Source organism: Salvelinus fontinalis, chromosome 28, assembly GCF_029448725.1.
Source record: "Salvelinus fontinalis isolate EN_2023a chromosome 28, ASM2944872v1, whole genome shotgun sequence".
Taxonomy (NCBI): Eukaryota; Metazoa; Chordata; class Actinopteri; order Salmoniformes; family Salmonidae; genus Salvelinus; species Salvelinus fontinalis.
This window is the reverse complement of record NC_074692.1, coordinates 4040343-4064105: the sequence shown is the minus strand read 5'-3', so window position 1 is coordinate 4064105 and position 23763 is coordinate 4040343. Positions and strand designations below refer to the sequence as shown.

The 23763-nt window shown below is 44.6% G+C and overlaps 1 protein-coding gene across 5 annotated transcripts in view; it reads left to right on the top strand.

Annotated features, from left to right (window-relative positions):
* Positions 1–23763, top strand: part of LOC129825975 (rho-related BTB domain-containing protein 2-like) — an 85313-nt gene that overhangs the window by 42069 nt on the left and 19481 nt on the right. For all 5 annotated transcript variants that reach the window (XM_055886168.1, XM_055886167.1, XM_055886166.1 and 2 more), the window contains 4 exons: positions 8937–9122; positions 10879–11680; positions 12037–12256; positions 17230–17348. In XM_055886168.1, the coding sequence (XP_055742143.1) occupies positions 8937–9122; positions 10879–11680; positions 12037–12256; positions 17230–17348 (1327 nt within the window). The remainder of the gene's footprint in view (positions 1–8936; positions 9123–10878; positions 11681–12036; positions 12257–17229; positions 17349–23763) is intronic.

Below are 23763 nucleotides of genomic sequence, written 5' to 3'. Positions count from 1 at the left end.
AGGAAGGTAACTCCAAATACATTTTCGCTAAGGGCAGCTGTTTAGCTGGTTAAACAAAGGTTAGCCATATGAAGGCAAAAATGTATGCCCAAGTCGAGAAAGCTTACCAGCACTTGCCGCACTGGCCGCCTATTTGTGGGTGCTTTTCAAAGCCTATGTCAAACACTCCAGTGAGTGTAATTGGCTCCAATGACTGTAATTTGCTCAATACTAGGGGTTGATAAATAAAGTTGAGATCATTAGAAAGGAGATATTCTACAATTTTCATGGCACAAGTAATTTTTCCAACAATTGTTTACAGACAGATTATTTCACATATAATTCACTGTATCACAATTCTAGTGGGTCAGAAGTTTAGTGTTGACTGTGCCTTTAAACAGCTCGGAAAATTCCAGAAAATGATGCCATGGCTTTAGAAGCTTCTGATAGGCTAATTGACATCATTTGAGTCAATTGGAGGTGTACCTGTGGATGTATTTCAAGGCCTACCTTCAAACGCAGTACCTCTTTGCTTGACATCATGGGAAAATCAAAAGAAATCAGCCAAGACATCAGATTATTATTATTTTTTTTGTAGACATCCACAAGTCTGGATCATCCTTGGGAGCAAGTGTATGTAAACTTCCGACTTCAACTGTACATACATGCATACAGTACCAGTCACAAGTTTGGACACACCTACTCATTCCAGTGCTGGGTATTTTTATTTGCCAAGGAAGACGTACATGTATATCGACTCTGCTCTATCAGACAGACATGATGGGATAATCTCTATCCCTCTTACCCAGACCTTTCAGACATAGCACTGATCCTAACCTAGCCAGCTAGCAGGACTTAATCCACACACACACACGCACAAATATATACACACACACACACACACACACACACACACACACACACACACACACACACACACACACACACACACACACACTCACTGACTGAGCAGGATGTTTTGAGTGACAGAGTGTGTGTGTGTGTGTGTGTGTGTGTGGCTCTGCGCCTTTTCAAATTGTCAGTGACTCATTGTCTGTGTGTGCTCAGCCAGCCTGCAGTCAGCTGGTAGCACAGTGCCAGCTCAGCTGTTCTCTGCCTGCCCGTCTCTGCCCGTCTGTTTGGGCGCTCTGGGGCTCAACATCTTGCTCTAAACCCACTATCAGATAGCCATGCCACCCCATGCAAGCATCCTTATTTTAATTAGATTTTTGTATTATTTATTTCACCTTTATTTAACCAGGTAGGCTAGTTGAGAATACGTTCTCATTTACAACTGCGGCCTGGCCAAGATAAAGCAAAGCAGTGCGACACAAACAGCAACACAGAGTTACACATGGAATAAACAAACATACAGTCAATAACACAATAGTAAAAGTCTATATACAGTGTGTTCAAATGAGGTAGGATAAGGGAGGTAAGGCACTAAATAGGCCATAGTGGCGGAATAATAACATTTTAGCAATTAAACACAGGAGTGATAGATGTCCAGAAGATGAATGTGCAAGTCGAGATACTGGGGTGCAAAGGAGAAAAAATATACATATAACAGTATGAGGATGAGGTAGTTGGATGGGCTATTTACAGATAGGCTGTGTACAGGTGCAGTGATCTGTAAGCTGCTCTGACAGCTGGTGCTTAAAGTTAGTGAGGGAGATATGAGTCTCCAGCTTCAGAGATTTTTGCAATTCGTTCCAGTCATTGGCAGCAGAGAACTCGAAGGAAAGGCAGCCAAAGGAGGAATTGGCTTTGGGGGTGACCAGTAAAATATACCTGCTGGAGCGCGTGCTACTGGTGGGTGCTGCTATGGTGACCAGTGAGCTAAGATAAGGCGGGGCTTTACCTAGCATAGACTTATAGATGACCTGGAGCCAGTGGGTTTGGCGACGAATATGAAGCGTGGACCAGCCAACGAGAGCATACAGGTCGCAGTAGTGGGTAGTATATGGGGCTTTGGTGACGAAACGAATGGCACTGTGATAGACTAAATCCAATTTGCTGAATAGAGTGAGGCAATTTTGTAAATGACATCACCAACGTCAAGGATCGTTAGGATAGTCAGTTTTACGAGGGTGTTTGGCAGCATAAGGGCACGATGCTTTGTTGCGAAATAGGAAGCCAATTCTAGATTTAATTTTGGATTGGAGATGCTTAATGTGAGTCTGGAAGGAGAGTTTACAGTCTAACCAGACACCTAGGTATTTGTCGTTGTCCACATATTCTAAGTCAGAACCGTCCAGAGTAGTGATGCTGGACAGGTGGGCAGGTGCGGGCAGTGATCAGTTGAAGAGCATGTATTTAGTTTTACTTGCATTTAAGAGTAGTTGGAGGCCTCTGAAGGAGAGTTGTATATGGCATTGAAGCTCGTCTGGAGGTTAGTTAACACAGTGTCCAATGAAGGGCCAGAAGTATACAAAATGGTGTTGTCTGTGTAGAGGTGGATCAGAGAATCGCCAGCAGCAAGAGCGACCTCATTGATGTATACAGAGAAAAGAGTCGGCCCGAGAATTGAACCCTGTGGCACCCCCATAGAGACTGCCAGAGGTCCGGACAACAGGCCCTCCGATTTGACACACTGAACTCTGTCTGAGAAGTAGTTGGTGAACCAGGTGAGGCAGTCATTTGAGAAACCAAGGCTGTTGAGTCTGCCAATAAGAATGTGGTGATTGACAGAGTCGAAAGCCTTGGCCAAGGTTAATAAATACATCTGCACAGTATTGTCTCTTATCGATGGCGGTTATGATATCGTTTAGGACCTAGAGCGTGGCTGAGGAAACCAAATTTCATAGCGTAGATGGTACGGTGGGATTCAAAATGGTCCGTGCTCTGTGTAACTTGGCTTTCGAAGACCTTAGAAAGGCAGGGTAGGATAGATATAGGTCTGTAGCAGTTTGGGTCTAGAGTGTCTCCCCCTTTGAAGAGGGGGATGACCGCGGCAGCTTTCCAATCTTTGGGGATCTCAGACGATACGAAAGAGAGGTTGAACAGGCTAGTAATAGAGGTTGCAACAATTTCGGCGGTGTTGAATGGGGTAGGGGTAGCCAGGTGGAAAGCATGGCCAGCCGTAGAAAAATGCTTATTGAAATTCTAAATTATCGTGGAGTTAATTGGTGGTGACAGTGTTTCCTAGCCTCAGTGCAGTGGGCAGCTGGGAGGAGGTGCTCTTATTCTCCATGGACTTTACAGTGTCCCAGAACTTTTTGGAGTTTGTGCTACAGGATGCAAATTTCTGTTTGAAAAAACTAGCCTTTGCTTTCCTAACTGCCTGTGTATATTGGTTCCTAACTTCCCCCAATCAACTACTTATAGGCATGCTCACACTGTCCTCTCTGTGTACAAGAGTATTGGATAGGGTTGTTATTTGATCATAGGGCAAATATATATATTTACACTACCGTTTAATAGTTTGTGGTCACTTAGAAATGTCCTTGTTTTTTGAAAGTAAAGAACATTTTTTCTCCATTTAAAATAACATCAAATTGATCAGAAATACAGTGAAGACATTGTTAATGTTGTAAATGACTATTGTAGCTGGAAACAGCTGATTTTGTTTGGGGGGGGGATATCTACATAGGCGTACAGAGGCCCATTATCAGCAACCATCAGTCCTATATTCCAATGGCACATTGTGTTTGCTAATCCAATTTATTGTTTTAAAAGGCTAATTGATCAATAGAAAACCCTTGTGCAATTATGTATGTTAGAACAGCTGAAAACTGTTGTCCGTAAAGAAGCAATAAAACTGGCATTCTTTAGACTAGTTGAGAATCAGGAGCATCAGCATTTGTGGGTTTGATTGCAGGCTCAAAATGGCCAGAAACAAATACTTTTCTTCTGAAACTCGTCAGTCTATTCTTGTTCTGAGAAATTAAGTCTATTCCTTGCGAGAAATTGCCAAGAACCTGAAGATCTCGTACAACGCTGTGTACTACTTCCTTCACAGAACAGCGCAAACTGTCTCTAACCAGAATAGAAAGAGGAGTGGGAGGCCCCGGTGCACAACAGAGCAAGAGGACAAGTACATTAGTTTGAGAAACAGATGCCTCACAAATCCTCAACTGGCAGCTTCATTAAATTGTACCCGCAAAACACCAGTCTTAACGTCAACAGTGAAGAGGCGACTCCGGGATGCAGGCCTTCAATGCAGAGTTGCAAAGAAAAAGCCATATCTCAGACTGGCCAATAAAAATAAAAGATTAAGATGGGCGAAAGAACACATACACTGGACAGAGGAACTCTGCCTAGAAGGCAGGCATTCCGAAGTCGCCTCTTCACTGTTGACGTTGAGACTGGTGTTTTACGGGTACTATTTAATGAAGCTGCCAGTTGAGGATTTGTGAGGCATCTGTTTTACTTTACTGTTGACGGTGAGACAGTTTTCAGCCGTGCTAACATAGTTGCAAAAGGTTTTTTTAATAATCAATTAGCCTTTTAAAATGATAAACTTGGATTAGCTAACACAACGTGCTATTGGAACACAGGAGTGATGGTTGCCGATAATGGGCCTCTGTACGCCTATGTAGATATTCCATAAAAATATCTGCCTTTTCCAGCTACAATAGTCATTTACAACATTAACAATGTCTACACTGTATTTCTGATCAATATGATGTTATTTTAATGGACAAAAAATAGCTTTTCTTTCAAAAACAAGGACATTTCTAAGTGACTCCAAACTTTTGAGTGGTTGTGTGTGTGTGTGTGTGTGTGTGTGTGTGTGTGTGTGTGTGTGTGTGTGTGTGTGTGTGTGTGTGTGTGTGTGTGTGTGTGTGTGTGTGTGTGTGTGTGTGTGTGTGTGTGTGTGTGTGTGTGTGTGTATATAATTGTATTATTTGAAGACTGCTATCAAGACGTTATCAAGAAGTTAGCCTATTATTGATGTAATGCCTACAGTATGTCATTCCAAAGACTGAACACGTGAGTTATTAACCCTTATGTCACCATTATGGAGTGACATAGTGCTTGCAAGATCTCTAATAACAGTGGGAAGTATGTGTCTGTATCTTGGGATCTCTGCTGGGTTGTGTATACACCAAGCAGTCAGCCAGTCAGTCAGGAGTTTGAGCTCAGCCTCGCTCTATATCCTGTAAAAACACTTAACACCCAGCTTTGGTTACATAAGGTTAGCTAGCAGCCCTGCTGATCTTTGTAGATTGACTTGACAATGACAGAGTGGGGTGAAGTTGCCCCTAGATGCTGAACTTGGGTCAGTTTTGGATTTCCCCCCACTAATAGTTAAGGTTAGGTTCGGGGGAGGAGAAGCTGATCCTAGATCTGTACCCAGGGGAACCTTCAACAACAAAAAACCTCATAGTTCTTATTCACGTGCAGTTGGTAAATGATTGGCCAACGGTATCAGTGAGCTATATAGACTCCCAATGTGTGTCGGCGTGTTTTGTCTCCTCTTTTCTGACTCACGTTCATACATGGACGTATGAACATTCACATAGACAGATTCACGCAGACAGATGCGGGGATAGTCACAACCCTTACCACAAGGGCAAAAGCACGTACACATTGACATAGATTAGAGCTGGTAATGACACTTTGACAGGATGCTAATGGGAATTCCTGTTTGTGTGTGTACTTGTGCGTACTGTGTCAATACTAGCCCTATGATGTCATGGTTTAGCTCAAGATTACGTCGAACATATAGAGAAGGTGTAATTTTCCCTAGGTTACATTTTGGTGGAAGTTAAGATGTGGTCTATGGAACCGGTGTTATTCTGTTGCCTATTTGGCCGACTACTCCATCTAGCTTCTTGAGCCTATCATGTTGGCTGTGCATCACTTAGTTGTTTAAACCTAGTTGACTCTGTTGACCGGTTACGTTTCAGTAGAACTTGAGCTCATACCCCGAATGTTTCATCTTCCATTATCATATTTAACCCCTAAGGTTGATGTCCGCGCACCACCGACATCTAATTAGCATAATGCAAAAATCCTCACAAATATGTCAGTTTAAGCTAGAGATATCTTTTTTTTTTTGCATTGGATACGTCTCCATATGCTGCATCTGCCTATGTCACATTTCCGCATCTGCGGTGAAAAGTGACAGGGCTAGAGCTGTGTTTGTCAGACCATGAGACATCCCGAAAATCGGTGTTCTCACAAAAACATATTTTTTAAATATTTTTTTATACTTCAAGTGGTCTTCAAATTCAAAATCAAATAGCTGAATGATCCTTGGTCAGCCTGGGATCCAAATGAGAAAGTCTGTGTTTTCCTGGGACCCAAGCTTATGAAAACATGCAACTATATGTAAATATTGGCACATTTAATTGCCTAAAACAAATGCAATATAGACAAATGACAATGAAATGAAATACCCATTTAATTAGCTATTCAGGTTTGTTTTTCCCCATTAAAAAACATTCTTACATATCTGTCTAGGTTGGAACTGTTGCTATTAAAAACAAATAAATCATTTTCATTCCGAAACTGGAATAAACTGATTGAAGAAAGATGCTTTTTGAGGCCTCACACAGATATAGACCAGAAAACACACACGAGCACACAGTTCTAATGAGAGGTGTGTGACTGGTTGAAGTTTTCAACAAGCATGTCTATTCTGGGCTTAGTTTTTGACAGTGCAACCCTGAGGTAATGCTCAGCATTGGATCTGTTTCTGTACTTGTTTTTTAAGTATGCCAGAATCCAGAACCCTGTCTCACATAAGTATGTGGTGCCAAACTAGGTCAGAACATCTACTGCTTTCTATCTGTGCATAGTCACTTGAACTTACATTTACATATTACCTACCGCTTCCTGCTGAATATCAGCAACCCAGAACTGTGTGTGTTTGCCACAAAAACATCTTTCTTCAATTAGTTTATAATGTTAGCAGTTCAGAATAAAAAATATGACCTCTATTTAAACAGCAACAGTTCCAACCTAGACTTGTTTTCAACAATAATTTATACAGTAAGCCTGATCATGTTTTATCTTCATTGGTGCTGTTATTTATGATTTCTTTATCAGTAGCTAGCTAGCTTGCTTTGGCTAACGTTAGATAGCTATTAGCTGTGCACAAGGGGATTGTTTGAAAGAGAAACTCACATCGACTACTATGAGAGAGAGTACTCCCTTATTTCTGCTTATCATCACCTGACTTAGTCTTCCACTGTCAAGGCACTGTTTCCTGAAGCATTCTGCCCTGTTCTGAAATAACTCCCTGGGTTGACCGTCATGCTGTGGATGTTTGGTCGGGACAGTTGAGCTCAGTCAGAACTTGTTGCTAGCTTGAGTCCATTCAAGTCCAACTGAATGACAATTCAGTTGCCGCTTCAAAACAACTAGGAACTCGGAAATCTCCCACATACGGCTTCAGTGTGTTCAAAAATAACTGGGAACTCTTGGGGGGGGGATAGTTCCAACTGGGTCAAATCAATTTGAACGGTCATCTAACTCGGCCTCTTTCTATAGCTACGACTTTCCAACCTGAAGATCACTGAAATCATGATTTGACCTCGTATTTTTCCGAGTTCCCAGTTGTCTTGAACACGGCAAGTGGCTGATGGCGCACCATCGTCTCCTGCTGTACGACAGTACTGCGGAGTGAGCTTCAAGAAAACTGCAGAAAAAAGATCAGGTAAACCTCGAAGCACACAGGCATCTCTCGTCCACTCACGCAGCTGCCAAACTGAGTAGAGAAAACGCTGCTAAACAGAGAGTGCCGTTGCACTTGGCCAAATCAATTCATGAAATAATTATACATTTACTCTGACATGTCGCGACCCATACTTTAAGAAAGGCTGCCATATAGCTTAGTAGAAACCCCCCCCCCCCCCCCCCCCCACTCCTCCCCCAGCTTAGACTCTTATGGGTTAATAACTCATTAGAAAAAACATTGATCTGACCATAGTTGTTAGCCTTAGGGCTTGCACAATTACTGTATAACTGTGTAACCAATGATTATGGAACGAACAGCTGACTGAAGACGGGACAACGGGGCAGTAACATGGAATCTTAACAACGTACTAAAACTTTGTTGCTCCGTGCTGAAATGTAGAATGTTAAGTCTAATTATGTTGACTTATGAGGCTCATTTAATGGAATGTATTTTTTGTGATGTCTGAGTTGAGTCAACAATATTATCAGCACCTACTGATGATACACTTCCTCCTTAGACTTCCTGCTTTTTTATTCCTGCTTCGCTTCTATAGATACACTCGCAATGGCTGCCAGTCCACCCAATTATGCCATTATACCAATTACTGTCATCCAAAATTCTATGACCGTCACAGCCCTACGTATTGATTCAAATCACTATAATATATTTAGTGAATTCCATGTTTTGACCCCGGATAAATCCCCCAAAAACATAACAATTGGCCTATTTATCTTTACTGAAGTCCATTTCCATTGCCACTAGAACGGAGTGCTCTGAGAGCGGAGAGGCTCCCTTAGTGCTGTGCTGGTTATGTGGTAGCTGGCATATTCATTCACATATGGGGAGCCACACACACGCCTGTCAGAGCCGTGCCTCAGAGACACTAGTGGTTGAGAACGGCCTTAAGTCCTGTTGTCAGACTGGCCCATCACACTGACTGGCTGAGGAAGTAAGTAGCTGATGTGGCACTGTAGCTATTGTGTGTGTGTTGTTCTATAATTAGCCACTTCCTGTGGTATTGGCTGCCTTACGGCCTTAGTGGGCTTACGTAAGAGAGAGAAAGGGGCTTCATAGCCCACCAGCCTCAGAGGCCTGTAGACATGACACACACACACACACACACACACACAACCCTATGACCTCACACCCCAGCCCGCTCAGTGTCGCCATCCATATTCACTGTGCCTAGCAGCACTAGTGCAGACTTTTTTCAGACATGTTTTTGACCTCCGTACTTCCATCTCTCTCTCTCTTACTCCACCCCTCCTACATTACCCTCTCTCCTTTCCCCAACTATCTCTCCCTCTCTTATTTGGGTGTGGCACAGGTCTGATGTGGTGGTGCTGTGTTTCTCCCTGGCCAACCCCAACTCCCTGCGCCACGTCCGCACCATGTGGTACCCTGAGATTAAGCACTTCTGCCCCCGCACCCCTATCATCCTGGTGGGCTGCCAGCTGGACCTGCGCTACGCCGACCTGGAGGCTGTCAACCGCGCCCGCAGACCCCTGGCCAAGTAAGACCACCATCACCCTGGTCCTCCTGAGACGGGTCCACATCAGACCTGGGTTTAAAATCAAATCGTATTTGTCGCATCCACCGAAATGGACCTTACCGTGAAATGCTTACTTACAGGCCCTTAAACAACAATGCAGTTCAAGAAATAGAGTTAAGAAAATATTTACTAAATTAACTAAAGTAAAAAGTAACACAAGAAAATAACAATACCGAGGCTATGTGCGGGGGTACAGGTTAGTCGAGGTAATTTGTACATGTAGGTAGGGGTGAAGTGCCTGCCTAGATAATAAACAGCGAGTAGCAGCAGTGTAAAATCACGGGGGGGGGGCAGTATGCACTACCCTCTAGCGCCTTACGGTCGGATGCCAGACCGTGATTCAACCGGTCAGGGTGCCCTCGATGGTGCAGCTGTAGAACTTCTAGAGGATCTGGGGACCCATGTCAAATCTTTTCAGTCTCCTGGGGGGGTAAAAGGTTTTGTCATGCCCTCTTCACAGCTGTCTTGGTGTGTTTGAACATGATAGTTTGTTGGTGATGTGAACACAAAATATACAGATGAAAACTCTCTTGATCTCAGTTTATCATGAGCTACTCTACCTCAGGTGATCAATACCTCGAGACCTCCTTAATATTAGACATTGCGCACCAACTGTTATTGACAAATAGACACACACCCCCACCCCTTGTCTTACCAGACCTAGCTGTTCTGTCCTGCCGATGCATGGAAAACCCAGCCAACTGAAATATTATCCGTGTTGTCGTTCAGCCACGACTCGGTGAAACATAAAATATTATAGTTTTTAATGTCCCTTTGGTGGGATAGTCTTGTGTGGAAATCATCAAGTTCGTTTCCCAGTGATTGCACGTTGGCCAATAGAATGGGTGGTAGAGGTGGGTTACCCACTCGCCGACAAATTCTCACTAGGCACCCCGATCTCCGCCCCCTGTATTTCCATCTTTTCTTCACGCGAATGACGGGGATTTGGGCCTGGTCTAGGAGAAGCAGTTTATCCTTCGCGTCGGACTCATTAAAGAAAACATCTTCCTCCAGTTCAAGGTGAGTAATCGCTGATCTGATATCCAAAAGCTGTTTTCGGTCATAAGAGATGGTAGCAGCAACATTATGTACAAAATAATGTACGAAAAAACACACAAAATAGCACAGTTGTTTAGAAGCCTGTAAATCGTCAGCCATCCCCTCCGGCGCCATTATAAGCATATTTACTTTTTTATTTTACATTTTTATTTTCAAGTAATGTGCCAGAATCCAACTACTTTTATTTGCAGTATTTGAAAGTATTTTCAAATAATTTCCTAGAAATAGACCTACTATTTGAAACTATTTTCAAATAGTCAACAATATTTGTTTCCAAATATAGGACAAAACAGACCAGGGAACAAATGCAGTATTTAAATATTTGTGTTTGAAAATACACTTGTGTTTCAGTATTTTCAAATACATGGAAATATTCGACTCTTTGAAAGTAATTGAAATACTTAAAATTGTTTTTGAACCCAGGTCTGGACCACCTTGACCGCAGCAGTCCCATCACATCCATTGGCTGGATGTTTGGCATTTGATTGAATCGCAAACGTACCTGTCCAGCCTTCTCTCTGTTCATAGTTTCTTTCCTTGTTATTGTCTAATACATTCTTGACTCAGTTACAGCCCACGATAGCACAGTTAAAGCACAATCATTTCATTAGATATCTATCTCTCTGCTAATTCTCTAACCCTCTCCCTTTGTCCTCAGACCCATCAAGCCTACAGACATCCTACCTCCAGAGAGAGGCCACGAGGTGGCAAAGGAGCTGGGCATTCCCTACTTCGAGACCAGCATCGTGGCCCAGTTTGGGGTAAAGGATGTGTTCGACAATGCTATCCGTTCTGCCCTTATCTCCCGCCGCCACCTCCAGTTCTGGAAGTCCCACCTGAAGAGAGTCCAGCGGCCCCTCCTCCAGGCCCCGTTCCTGCCCCCCCGTCCCCCTCGCCCTGTGGTTGGCATCCCCGACCCCCCTCCCATCGACGGAGAGGCCCCTGACTCCCTCTTCTGCCAGTCGCTGTGCGCCGACGTCCTCTTCCTCCTCCAGGGCGGTGCCACGCGCGTCTTCGCACACAAAGTCTACCTGGCCACATCCTGCTCCAAGTTCTATGACCTCTTCACCCTGGATCTGCTGGCAACTGAGTCGGATTGGGAGGGAGAGGAGCGAGCCGAGAGCGGGGAGGAGGACGAGCAGAGCAGGAGAGGGGCCAAAGAGCAGGCGGGGCGCACTAAGAGCTTGGACATCGATAAGGAGGGGGAGGGGGGCGCCAGGGGACTCAAACGGCCACCCATGCTCCAGCAGGGCTCCCTGAGGACTTCCAAAAGTGATAACGCCCTCCCCGCCAGGAGCCAGTGCCCTCTGGGGCCCCTGGGAGCCGGCCGTGGCCTCTTGGGATGGGGGAGGGGCTTCCTGAGTGTGTACCTGGAGCACATAGCTGACCCTGAGACGGGGCGACTTCGCCTCATGACTGTGGTCTCCATGGACGGCCTCATACAGGAAGAACCCTTCCAGGTAAGATCAGATACCAACAAAACAAGTCTTGCAAGACGCTTTGGATAGTAGCGTCTGCTAAATCACTATATTAAATCATGCAAAACCAGCTACACCGTGAGGTTCCCATTCCCATCACTGTTCCAGGGTTGTATAATCATTTTATTTCACTGTGAAGAATGTCTCCTACTGGTCATCTCAACTATAACACATTTTAGGGCAACATAGACGTTTTAAAGGAGAATTAAAGGTCATTAAAGTGAGGTAAATCCAAACACATCAAATGGTGTTTATTAACTTAATTTATACCACTGCTTGGCTTAATACTCAATTCCGAGAGGGTGTTGATTATTTTTTCAACTTTGCTGTGGTTCCAGGCGGTGCTGCAGTACCTGTACACAGGCAGTCTGGACGAGAGCCGAGGGGACCTGATGCAGGTGGCCACCATCGCCGAGCTGCTGGAGGTGTTTGACCTGAGGATGATGGTGGCCAACGTGTTGAACCGTGAAAGCTTCATGAACCAGGAGATCACCAAGGCCTTCCATGTCCGCCGAGCCAACCGCATCAAAGAGTGCCTCAGCAAGGGTACCTTCGCCGGTAAACACACTGCCCCCACTTGCCTTGACATACTGCGTTCTCAGAGCTAGTGTGCATGCGTGTGCGTTTGTGTGTGTGTGCACAGCACATTTAGCATTCCCACTTTATTACAATATTCTCCCATGAATTCACACATCTGGATCTATGGCCATGATATTGTTTTTCCTATATGCAATATTTTGTTTGTGTGTCCTGTGCTTCAGTTGGTGTCATCGGTCTAAATATGTGTTGCTGAGCTTTTCTGCTTTCTCAGTATGTGTGCCATGCCCATGTGTTTCTTTACGTCACTTATTTCTGGTTCGTTTGTGTGCATGTTGGCTATAGCGTTTACCTCAAGGTGAGAGTCCTATACCATCTCTAAAGTAACTGTAAACTTTTCTACCATCAGCTGGCATACCACAATCCTTATTTTATAGTCATTGTGTTGGTTTCCGTGGGTATTTCTTTTTCAATATACACAGAAGTTTGTGGACACCCCTTCAAATTAGTGGATTCTGTATTTCAGCCACACCTGTTGCTGACAGGTGTAAAAAAATAAATAGCACACAGCCATGCAATCTCCATAGACACACATTGGCAGTAGAATGGCTTTACTGAAGAGCTCAGTGACTTTCAACGTGGCATCGTCATAGTATGCCTCCTTTCCAACAAGTCAGTAAGTCAAATTTCTGCCCTGCTAGAGCTGTACCGGTCAACTGTAAATGCTGTTATTGTGAAGTGGAAACATCTAGGAGCATCAACAGCTCAGCCACAAAGTGGTAGGCCACACAAGCTCACAGAACGGGACCTCTGAGTGCTGAAGCGCATAGCGAGTAAAAATCGTCTGTCCTCAGTTCCAGACGTCAGCACAAGAACTGTTCGCCGGTAGCTTCATGAAATGGGTTTCCACGGCCGAGCAGCCATACACAAGCCTAAGATCAGCATGCGCAATGCCAAGCGTCGGCTGGAGTTGTGTAAAGCTCGCTGCCATTGGAGTCTGGAGCAGTGGAAACCGTTCTCTGGAGTGCTGAATCACACTTCGCCATCTGGCAGTATGGCAGACGAATCTGGGTTTGGCGGATGCCAGGAGAATGCTACCTGCCCCAATTCATAGTGCCAACTGTAAAGTTTATTTTTGTATTTTTAGGGAGCAGATCAGCTTTAATATAGCAAATAGATTGTGGCTTCCATCAATGTAATTGTCTGCTTCATTTCCAATCCCCTATATATTTGTTTTTTTTTTAATATAGAAACTCAGCAAAAAAAGAAACGTCCCTTTTTTAGGACCCTGTCTTTCAAAGATAATTCGTAACAATCCAAATAACTTTACAAATCTTCGTTGTAAAAGGTTTAAACACTGTTTCCCATGCTTGTTCAATGAACCATAAACAATTAATGAACATGCACCTGTGGAACGGACGTTAAGACACTAACAGCTTACAGACGGTAGGCAATTAATGTCACAGTTATACAAACTTTGGACACTATAAAGGCCTTTCTACTGACTCTGAAAAACACAAAAAGAAAGATGCCCAGGGTCCCTGCTCATCTGCATGAACGTGCCTTAGGCATGCTTAGGCATGCTTCAAGGAGGCATGAGGACTGCAGATGTGGTCAGGGAAATAAATTGCAATGTTTGTACTGTGAGACGGCTAAGACAGCGCTACAGGGAGACAGGACGGACAGCTGATCGTCCTCGCAGTGGCAGACCACATGTAACAACACCTGCACAGGATCGGTACATCCGAACATCACACCTGCGGGACAGGTACAGGATGGCAACAACAACTGCCCGAGTTACACCAGGAACGCACAATCCCTCCATCAGTGCTTAAACTGTCCGCAATAGGCTGAGAGAGGCTGAACTGAGGGCTTGTAGGCCTGTTGTAAGGCAGGTCCTCACCAGACATCACCGGCAACAACGTCGCCTATGGACACAAACCCACCGTCGCTGGACCAGACAGGACTGGCAAAAAGTGCTCTTCACTGACTAGTCGCGATTTTGTGTCACCAGGGGTGATGGTGGGATTCGCGTTTATTGCTGAAGGAATGAGCGTTACACCGAGGTCTGTACTCTGGAGCAGGATCGATTTGGAGGTGGAGGGTCCTTCATGGTCTGGGACGGTGTGTCACAGCATCATCGGACTGAGCTTGTTGTCATTGCAGGCAATCTCAACGGTGTGCGTTACAGGGAACACATCCTCTTCCTTCACGTGGTACCCTTCCTGCAGGCTCATCCTGACATGACCCTCCAGCACATGACCCTCCAGCATGACAATGCCACCAGCCATACAGCTCGTTCTGTGCGTGATTTCCTGCAAGACAGGAATGTCAGTGTTCTGCCATGTCCAGCGAAGAGCCTGGATCTCAATCCCATTGAGCACGTCTGGGACCTGTTGGATCAGAGGGTGAGGGCTAGGGCCATTCCCCCCAGAAATGTCAGTGAACTTGCAGGTGCCTTGGTGGAAGAGTGGGGTAACATCTCACAGCAAGAACTGGCAAATCTGGTGCAGTCCATGAGGAGGCGATGCACTGCAGTACTTAATGCAGCTGGTGGCCACACCAGATACCGACTGTTACTTTTGATTTTGACCCCCCCCTTTGTTCAGAGACACATTATTAAATGCCTGTTAGTCACATGTTTGTGGAACTTGTTCATTTTATGTCTCAGTTGTTGAATCTTGTTATGATCATACAAATATGTACACATGTTAAGTTTGCTGAAAATAAACGCAGTTGACAGTGAGGACTTTTCTTTTTTCGTTCAGTTTATCTCAAATCCAGTTGAAGTCGGAAGTTTACATACACTTAGGTTGGAGTCATTAAAACTCGTTTTTTAACCACTCCACAAAATTCTTGTTAACAAACTATAGTTTTGGCAAGTCGGTTATGACATCTACTTTGTGCATGACACAAGTCATTTTTCCAACAATTGTTTACAGACAGATTATTTCACTTATAATTCACTGTATCACAATTCCAGTGGGTCAGAAGTTGACTGTGCCTTTAAACAGTTTGGAAAATTCCTAAAAATTATATCATGGCTTTAGTAGCTTCTGATAGGCTAATTGACCTAATTTGAGTCAATTGGAGGTGTACCTGTGGATGTACTTCAAGGCATACCTTCAAACTCAGTGCCTCTTTGCTTGACATCATGGGACAATGAAAAGAAATCAGCCAAGACCTCAGGGAAAAAAAGGCAGACTATGGTTTGCAACTGCACATGGGGACAAAGATCATACTTTTGGGTGAAATGTCCTCTGGTCTGATGAAACAAAAATGGAACTGTTTGGCCATAATGACCATCGTTATGTTTGGAGGATAAAGGGGGAGGCTTGCAAGCCGAAGAACACCATCCCAACCGTGAAGCACAGGGGTGGCAGCATCATGTTGTGGGGGTGCTTTGCTGCAGGAGGGACTGGTGCACTTCACACATAGACGGCAACATGAGGCAGGAAAATTATGTGGCTATATTGATGCAACATCTCAAGACATCAGTCAGAAAGTTAAAGCTTGGTTGCAAATGGGTCTTCCAAATGGACAATGACAAGCATACTTCCAAAGTTGTGGCAAAATGGCTTAAGGACAACAAAGTCAAGGTATTGGAGTGGCCATCACAAAGTCCTGACCTCAATCCTATAGAACATTTGTGGGCAGAACTGAAAAAGCGTGTGCGAGCAAGAAGGCCTACAAACCTGACTCAGTTACACCAGCTCTGTCAGGAGGAATGGGCCAAAATTCACCCAACTTATTGTGGGAAGCTTGTGGAAGGCTACTCAAAACGTTTGACCCAAGTTAAACAATTTAAAGGCAATGCTACCACATACTAATTGGGTGTATGTACATTTCTGACCCACTTGGAATGTGATGAAAGAAATAAAAGCTGAAATAAATCATTCTCCCTACTATTATTCTGACATTTCACATTCTTAAAATTAACTGCTGATCCTAACTGACCTAAGACAGGGAATTAAATGTCAGGAATTGGGAAACACTGAGTTTAAATGTATTTGGCTCAGGTGTATGTAAACTTCTGACTTCAACTGCATATACAGTACCAGTGTGGACACACCTTCTCATTCCAGGGTTTTTCTTTATTTAACTATTTTCTACATTGTAGAAAAATAGTGAAGACATCGAAACTATGAAATAACACATGGAATCAAGTAGTAACCAAAATATATTTGATATTTGATATTCTTCAAAGTAGCCACCTTGATAACAGCTTTGCACACTTTTGGCATTCTCTCAACCAGCTTCATTTAGTATATTTTTAGTTTAACCATAATATTTGTTGTAATTTATGGTCTGTATTTTCTGGTGTATTAAACTGAAATTGCAACCAACTTTCTATGGCTTGTTTTAAAAATAGCAATATTTTGGAGATAATTACATTTTCAAATAACCAAAAGTGAGAGGTTGTAATCTGAATAAAGGGAAATGGGCATTCTTGAATGGGGGACCAACTCCATATTTAATACCCATGATTTTGGAATGAGATGTTCGACAAGCAAGTGTCCACATACATTTGGTCATGTAGTGTACCTCCTGAATATAAATTATTTACACGCTCTAGTGGTTTCTATGCCCTGTGAAGATTGGTGAGGCCTATAGGTCTGCCCTAGGATTTGGTTTAGATTTTTTTAATAGAATGCTTCTTCTTTAGGAGGACATCTTTGGGCCTCCAAACAGAATAAATAGTTTGAGCCCTTCAAATGTGTGTGTATATATAGGTTTCAAACTTAGTATCTCAACTCTGCTTGTCACTGTGTGCCACCCTATCCCTCCCGTCTGTCAAATAGACTTCTGTCTATCTGTCAATTTCTCTCTTGCTCTGTGTACCCCTCTCTATGTCTCTGTGTGCATCTGTCTGTCTGCATTTGACTGTGTGTGTGTGTGTGTGTGTGTCTGTCTGTCTTCCCGTCTTTCTGTGTCCTCGACTCTGTGGCTCACTCCGAGATGAGTGCTCAGTCTTTTCCCTCCCCCGGTTTTAGATGTGGTGTTCCACCTGGACGATGGATACCTGCCGGCCCACAAGCCCCTGCTCATCTCCAGCTGCGACTGGATGGCGGCCATGTTCCGGGGATCCTTCATGGAGAGCTATATCGAGGAGGTGAGTAAGACTGCACAATTAATCGAAATGCACATCGAAATTGCAATATTGACATACGAAATATCCATATCGCAAGAGATCCATATTGCATGCGATATTTTCAAAGGCCACTCAGCCGTGTGTAACGTCCATTTTTATAGTTGACTCTTTTTGACGTCTCCGTCTCTCCTCTTGCGGCTGCTTCCCACACACACCAAGCCTCGCCCCCTGTCACTCAAGCAGCACAGTTCAAGTCCATTCGCAACATTTGCTGAAATTAAATCACAATTAGATTCTTTGCCCTTCGAGAGAGAGAGAGAGATGCTGGGGTTACAATGTCAAACCAGACACACATTTCCCAGTTGAACCTAGCAGTAGGAGAAATATCAAAGTGTTCGCCAAAGCTAAAGCTAAATGTGTGGGGAAATTATTATTGTGTCGGACACATGAGCTGGTGATTGTCAAGCAAATAACTGCCGGTCTCACGGTAATTGACCTGTTAATTAGCTTAAACACGTTTAGCATCTCCTGGCTTCCACGCACAGCCTACAAGCTACTGATCCAGACCTTTGGAACATCTACATTTTAAAAAGTAGAATAAATCCATTTGATATAGCCTACACCATCACAATAAATCCATTATTTATTTTAGACAGATCTAAAGAAACATGACATGAAGAAAATGTAGTCTATTTCAGAAGAACAGAATAGCATACTCTGAGTTAGCCAGATCAGGGCCTAACATAAGGCCATGTCATCTGGCTGTGGCCTACACTATTTCATTTAGCAGACAATATTTGCTTAGAATTCTGTGCCATTATTTTTAACTTTTTCTATTGGTCAACTTCTGTGCAATAAATAAATATTCCAAACCTACTCTGGGACAGTTGTGGGATGTGATAGATGCCAAATTAATACAACCACTCGCATCCCAAAAACTTTTAAAAGCAATGAGGTTGATTGTTTAGCTTAAAATTTTAAGGCCATTTATTTTCACATTATAAGCGCAGCAATATGCACTAGGCTAAAGTAGGCTAAAAGGGCTAATGTTCCAAAATGCTATCAATTAGCGGGGAAACTGTTCTCGAAAGTGATTGCAAATGTCATTATGCATGTAATGCTTTATTATAAAGGTGCATTTTTATGGTGAAAATGATCTTCCCCAAACGTGAAACTCATGCACAGCCTATGTATGCCAGTTAGGCTCTACACTGGTTATAAAGCGGATTAATGTGATTGGGGGAAAAAGGCATGCGCTGTTCCGTGCCTTAATGCACAAGCTGGGCATCATTCACAAGTGATAATACACCATTCACAAGTGATAGGCTAATATTGTCACCCATCACACTGTTCTTAATTTAATTCACAATAATATGTGTGAAATTAGTTTTGATTTAGAATGGACCATTATCATGCACCTGTCCCGGAACAGGGGCATGAGAGAAAAATACATGTCATCTATGCACTTAAATAGCGAATAGAGGACGCTCTTCCCATGGTTCGTTTTCATGCCAGCCAGGTAGGCTATGTTCCTGTGTTAAAGCGAATCAATGTGCTTTAATATTAGAAAAGTTGATGAACAAAATTGAGTAAACCTAGCCTATAGAAAGCTGATGGGATCCGCCTCTTTTTAATAGAGGCCATCAAAACTGTTTTCTCACACAATTACATAGCCTATAGAAATGTTGCGCAACATGAGCTAATGGGCACCCATGAGGTGTTTGAATACATTTGCATTGATGTCAGAGTGATTAGAGGGACAATAGAGTGCAGAGTTCCAGGCAGTTAGCAAGTTTGGTAGGCTACTAATGACCATCAGCAGCATCAGAGCTTGGAGAAGCCTAATTACCACACATACCGCCCGCATTCCTGCCTGGTATCAACATACTGTCATTTTACAGCCTCATCTGATCGAGAAGAGGCTATTGAGGGAGGCTGAGAGAGATGGTAGAGTAGCAAACAGTATGTATCGCAAAGGGAGCTCTTTTTCCTTTGACATTTGACCCCAAGACAACAGTGTAACATGACATGCATTCACGTTAGAGAGCTACCCATGAGCAGTACATGAGAAACAATCCAGGAACACACAACAGGCTATATATAGTAGCTAGAACACAGGATATTGTGGAACTGTGGCCCGGATGGTTCCGGATTCTCAGAACCCCAGCATCCCTCTCCTTATCCAGGTCAGTATTCCCTGTACAGGGTGTCCGGTTACCCCCAGTTTCTCTCTAACGGCTCGGGTTCTAGAAACACTACTCCTCCTGGACAGGGCTACGGACCGGGCCGACCCAACCAGGGAGGGAGCGCCTGTCTCTGGGGGCTGTGGTTGTCTGCTGCCTGTGCCCTTCTGACGAACTAGATCCCCCAGGTATGGTTACAGGCTTTGGGTTACAGCCCTTCCAGGAAGCCGGCAGCCCCAGGACGCTGGCATGGTCCGATAGATGCTCTTACAGCCAGAATCTACAGGGAGGGAGGGTTGGGGGTTAAGGTAGAGTGGACAGGGTCATGGTGCAGGGTGGGGGTCATTTTGTCTATAAGGACATTTGTAAAACACCAAAAGCAGTGAGGGTGGGGGTCGACAGTGGAGGCTACCGGGATGCTTGCCAGTATCCATGGTAACCCTGAAAGCTTCATGTTTGTCCCATTGTGGCACTCTTTATGGCGTTTCGCTGGCACAGTGCAGTGGCCAGGTGCACATCTAACAAAGACTGAGAAACTGGACAATGTGAAGCTGTCATTGTGTGCATGTGAGATTTTATATAGTGGAGCAGCCAGGATAGTGGGATAGAGTCCTAGATGCTTACGGTTGCACACTCACCTCAGTTTGAAATCTCGGGCATAAAAACCCTCACACATCCCTCTTTTTCCCTGCATAGCTGGCTGGCCTTGCGGTGCATTGACAAAACCTCCGTTGGGGTGGCACCAATGTGGCTGTGGTTGTGAGCAGTGCCATTGTGCCTGATGCAGGCAGATGGGTCCCCTTGTCACTAATGTATTTCCACGTGCTGTTTGAGACACACCTCCCGAAGCAAGCATCAGTTAGCCTGGAACTAGACTCGTGCTAGGCCCATCTCCCGGCTAGCTGAAGAGGTCCATCAGCTACTCCTTGGGCTACAATACCTATTTTGACAATTGGCCTGGATCCCTTTTACTGCCGACACAGAGCCTCGTCGATCCATCACGACTGGTCTACCGACGTAATCCGCCCGAGGGGGTTTCAACAGGCTCCTCTGTCGCGACATCCCCTGAAGGCCCATCCGCTAGCCTGCTAACCACGGCCCGCTAGCTGTCTAGAGCATATCGGACTGTTAGCTAAAGAGGTCCATCAGTTAATTTCTTGGGCTACAATACCTATTTTGTCAATTGGCCTGGACCCTTTTACTGCTTACACGGAGCCCTGCCGATCCATCACGGCTGGTCTGCCGACGTAACCGTCCGAGGGGGCTACAACAGACTCTTCCTTCGCAACGTCCCCCTAAGGCCCTTCTGCTCGCCCCAGCACGCTAGCTGTCTGAATCGCCGTGTCTCCAGCTCACCTAGCTACTCACTGGTCCCTATGATCACTCGGCTACGCATGCCTCTCCCTAATGTCAATATGCCTTGTCCATTGCTGTTTTGGTTAGTGATTATTGTCTTATTTCACTGTAGAGCCTCCAGCCCTGCTCAATATGCCTTAGCTAGCCATTTTGTTCCACCTCCCACACATGCGGTGACCTCATCTGGTTTAAATGGTGTCCCTAGAGACAAAACCTCTCTCATTATCACTCAATGCCTAGGTTTACCTCCACTGTATTCACATCCTACCATACTCTTGTCTGTACATTATGCCTTGAATCTATTCTTCCACGTCCAGAAACCTGCTGCTTTTACTCTCTGTTCCGAGCGCACTAAACGATCAGTTCTTATAGCCTTTAGCGGTACCCTTATCCTACTCCTCCTCTGTACCTCTGGTGATGTAGAGGTTAATCCAGGCCCTGCAGCGCCTAGCTCCACTCCCATTCCCCTGGCGCTCTCATTTGTTGACTTCTGTAACTGTAAAAGCCTTGGTTTCATGCATGTTAACATTAGAAGCCTCCTCCCTAAGTTTGTTTTATTCAGTGTTTTAGCACACTCTGCCAACCCGAATGTCCTAGCCATGTCTGAATCCTGGCTTAGGAAGGCCACAAAAAAACAGAAATGTCCATCCCTAACTATAACATTTTCCGACAAGATAGACCTGCCAAAGGGGGTGGAGTTGCAATCTACTGCAGAGATAGCCTGCAGAGTTCTGTCATACTATCCAGGTCTGTGCCCAAACAATTCAAGCTTCTACTTCTAAAAATCCACCTTTCTAGAAACAAGTCTCTCACCGTTGCCGCTTGTTATAGACCACCTTCAGCCCCAGCTGTGCACTGAACACCATATGTGAATTGATTACCCCCCCCATCTATCTTCAGAGCTTGTTGATTGCCCCCCATCTATCTTCAGACCTAAACTGGGACATACTTAACACCCCGGCCGTCCTACAATCTAAGCTAGATGCCCTCAATCTCACACAGATGATCAATGAACCTACCAGGTAGAACCCCAAATCTGTAAGCACGGGCACCCTCATAGATATCATCCTGACCAACCTGCCCTCTAAATACACCTCTGCCTCATTGCCTGCGTCCGTAATGGGTCTGCGGTCAAACAACCACCCCTCATCACTGTCAAACACTCCCTAAAACACTTCAGCGAGCAGGCCTTTCTAATCGACCTGGCCCGGTATCCTGGAAGGGTATTGACCTCATTCCGTCAGTAGAGGATGCCTGGTTATTCAAAAGTGCTTTCCTCACCATCTTAAATAAGCATGCCCCATTCAAAAAATGTAGAACCAGGAACAGATATAACTCTTGGTTCACTCCAGATCTGACTGTCCTTGACCAGCACAAAAACATCCTGTGGTGTACTGCATTAGCATTGAATAGCCCCTGCGATATGCAACTTTTCGGGGGAGTTAGGAACCGATATACACAGGCAGTTAGGAAAGCAAAGGCTAGCTTTTTCAAATAGAATTTTGCATCCTGTAGCACAAACTCCAAAAAGTTCTGGGACACTGTAAAGTCCATGGAGAATAAGAGCACCTCCTCCCAGCTGCCCACTGCACTGAGGCTAGGAAACACTGTCACCACCGATAAATCCACGATAATTGAGAATTTCAATAAGCATTTTTCTACGGCTGGCCATGCTTTCCACCCAAATCCAGATAGCTGATGTTCTGAAAGAGTTGTGAAATCTGGACCCCTACAAATCAGCCGGGCTAGACAATCTGGACCCTCTCTTTCTAAAATTATCCGCTGCAATTGTTGCAACCCCTATTACTAGCCTGTTCAACCTCTCTTTCGTATCGTCTTGAGATCCCCAAAGATTGTACAGCTGCCACGGTCATCCCCCTCTTCAAAGGGGGAGACACTCTAGACCCAAACTGTTACAGACCTATATCTATCCTACCCTGCCTTTTCTAAGGTCTTCGAAAGCCAAGTTAACAAACAGATCACCGACCGTTTTGAATTTCACCGTACCTTCTCCGCTATGCAAGCTGGTCATAGGTGCACCTCAGCCACGCTCTAGGCCCTAAACGATATCATAACCACCATTGATAAAAGACAATGCTGTGCAGCCGTATTCATCGACCTGGCCAAAGCTTTCGACTCTGTCAATCACCACATTCTTATCGGCAGACTCAACAGCCTTGGTTTCTCAAATGACTGCCTCACCTGGTTCACCAACTACTTCTCAGACAGAGTTCAGTGTGTCAAATCGGAGGGCCTGTTGTCCGGACCTCTGGCAGTCTCTATGGGAGTGCCACAGGGTTCAATTCTCGGGCCGACTCTTTTCTCTGTATACATCAATAATGTCGCTCTTGCTGCTGGTCATTCTCTGATCCATGTCTACGCAGACGACACCATTCTGTATACTTCTGGCCCTTCTTTGGACACTGTGTTAACTAACCTCCAGATGAGCTCCAATGCCAACTCTCCTTCCGTGGCCTCCAACTGCTCTTAAATGCAAGTAAAACTAAATGCATGCTCTTCAACCGATCTCTGCCTGCACCTGCCTGCCCGTCCAGCATCACTACTCTGGCGGGTTCTGATTTAGAATATGTGGACAACTACAAATACCTAGGTGTCTGGTTAGACTGTAAACTCTCCTTCCAGACTCACATTAAGCATCTCCAATCCAAAATTCAATCTACAATTGGCTTCCTATTTCGCAACAAAGCATCGTGCACTCATGCTGCCAAACACCCTCGTAAAACTGACTATCCTAACGATCCTTAACGTCGGCGATGTCATTTACAAAATAGCCCCAACACTCTATTCAGCAAATTGGATTTAGTCTATCACAGTGCCATCCGTTTTGTCACCAAAGCCCATATACTACCCACTACTGCGACCTGTATGTTCTCGTT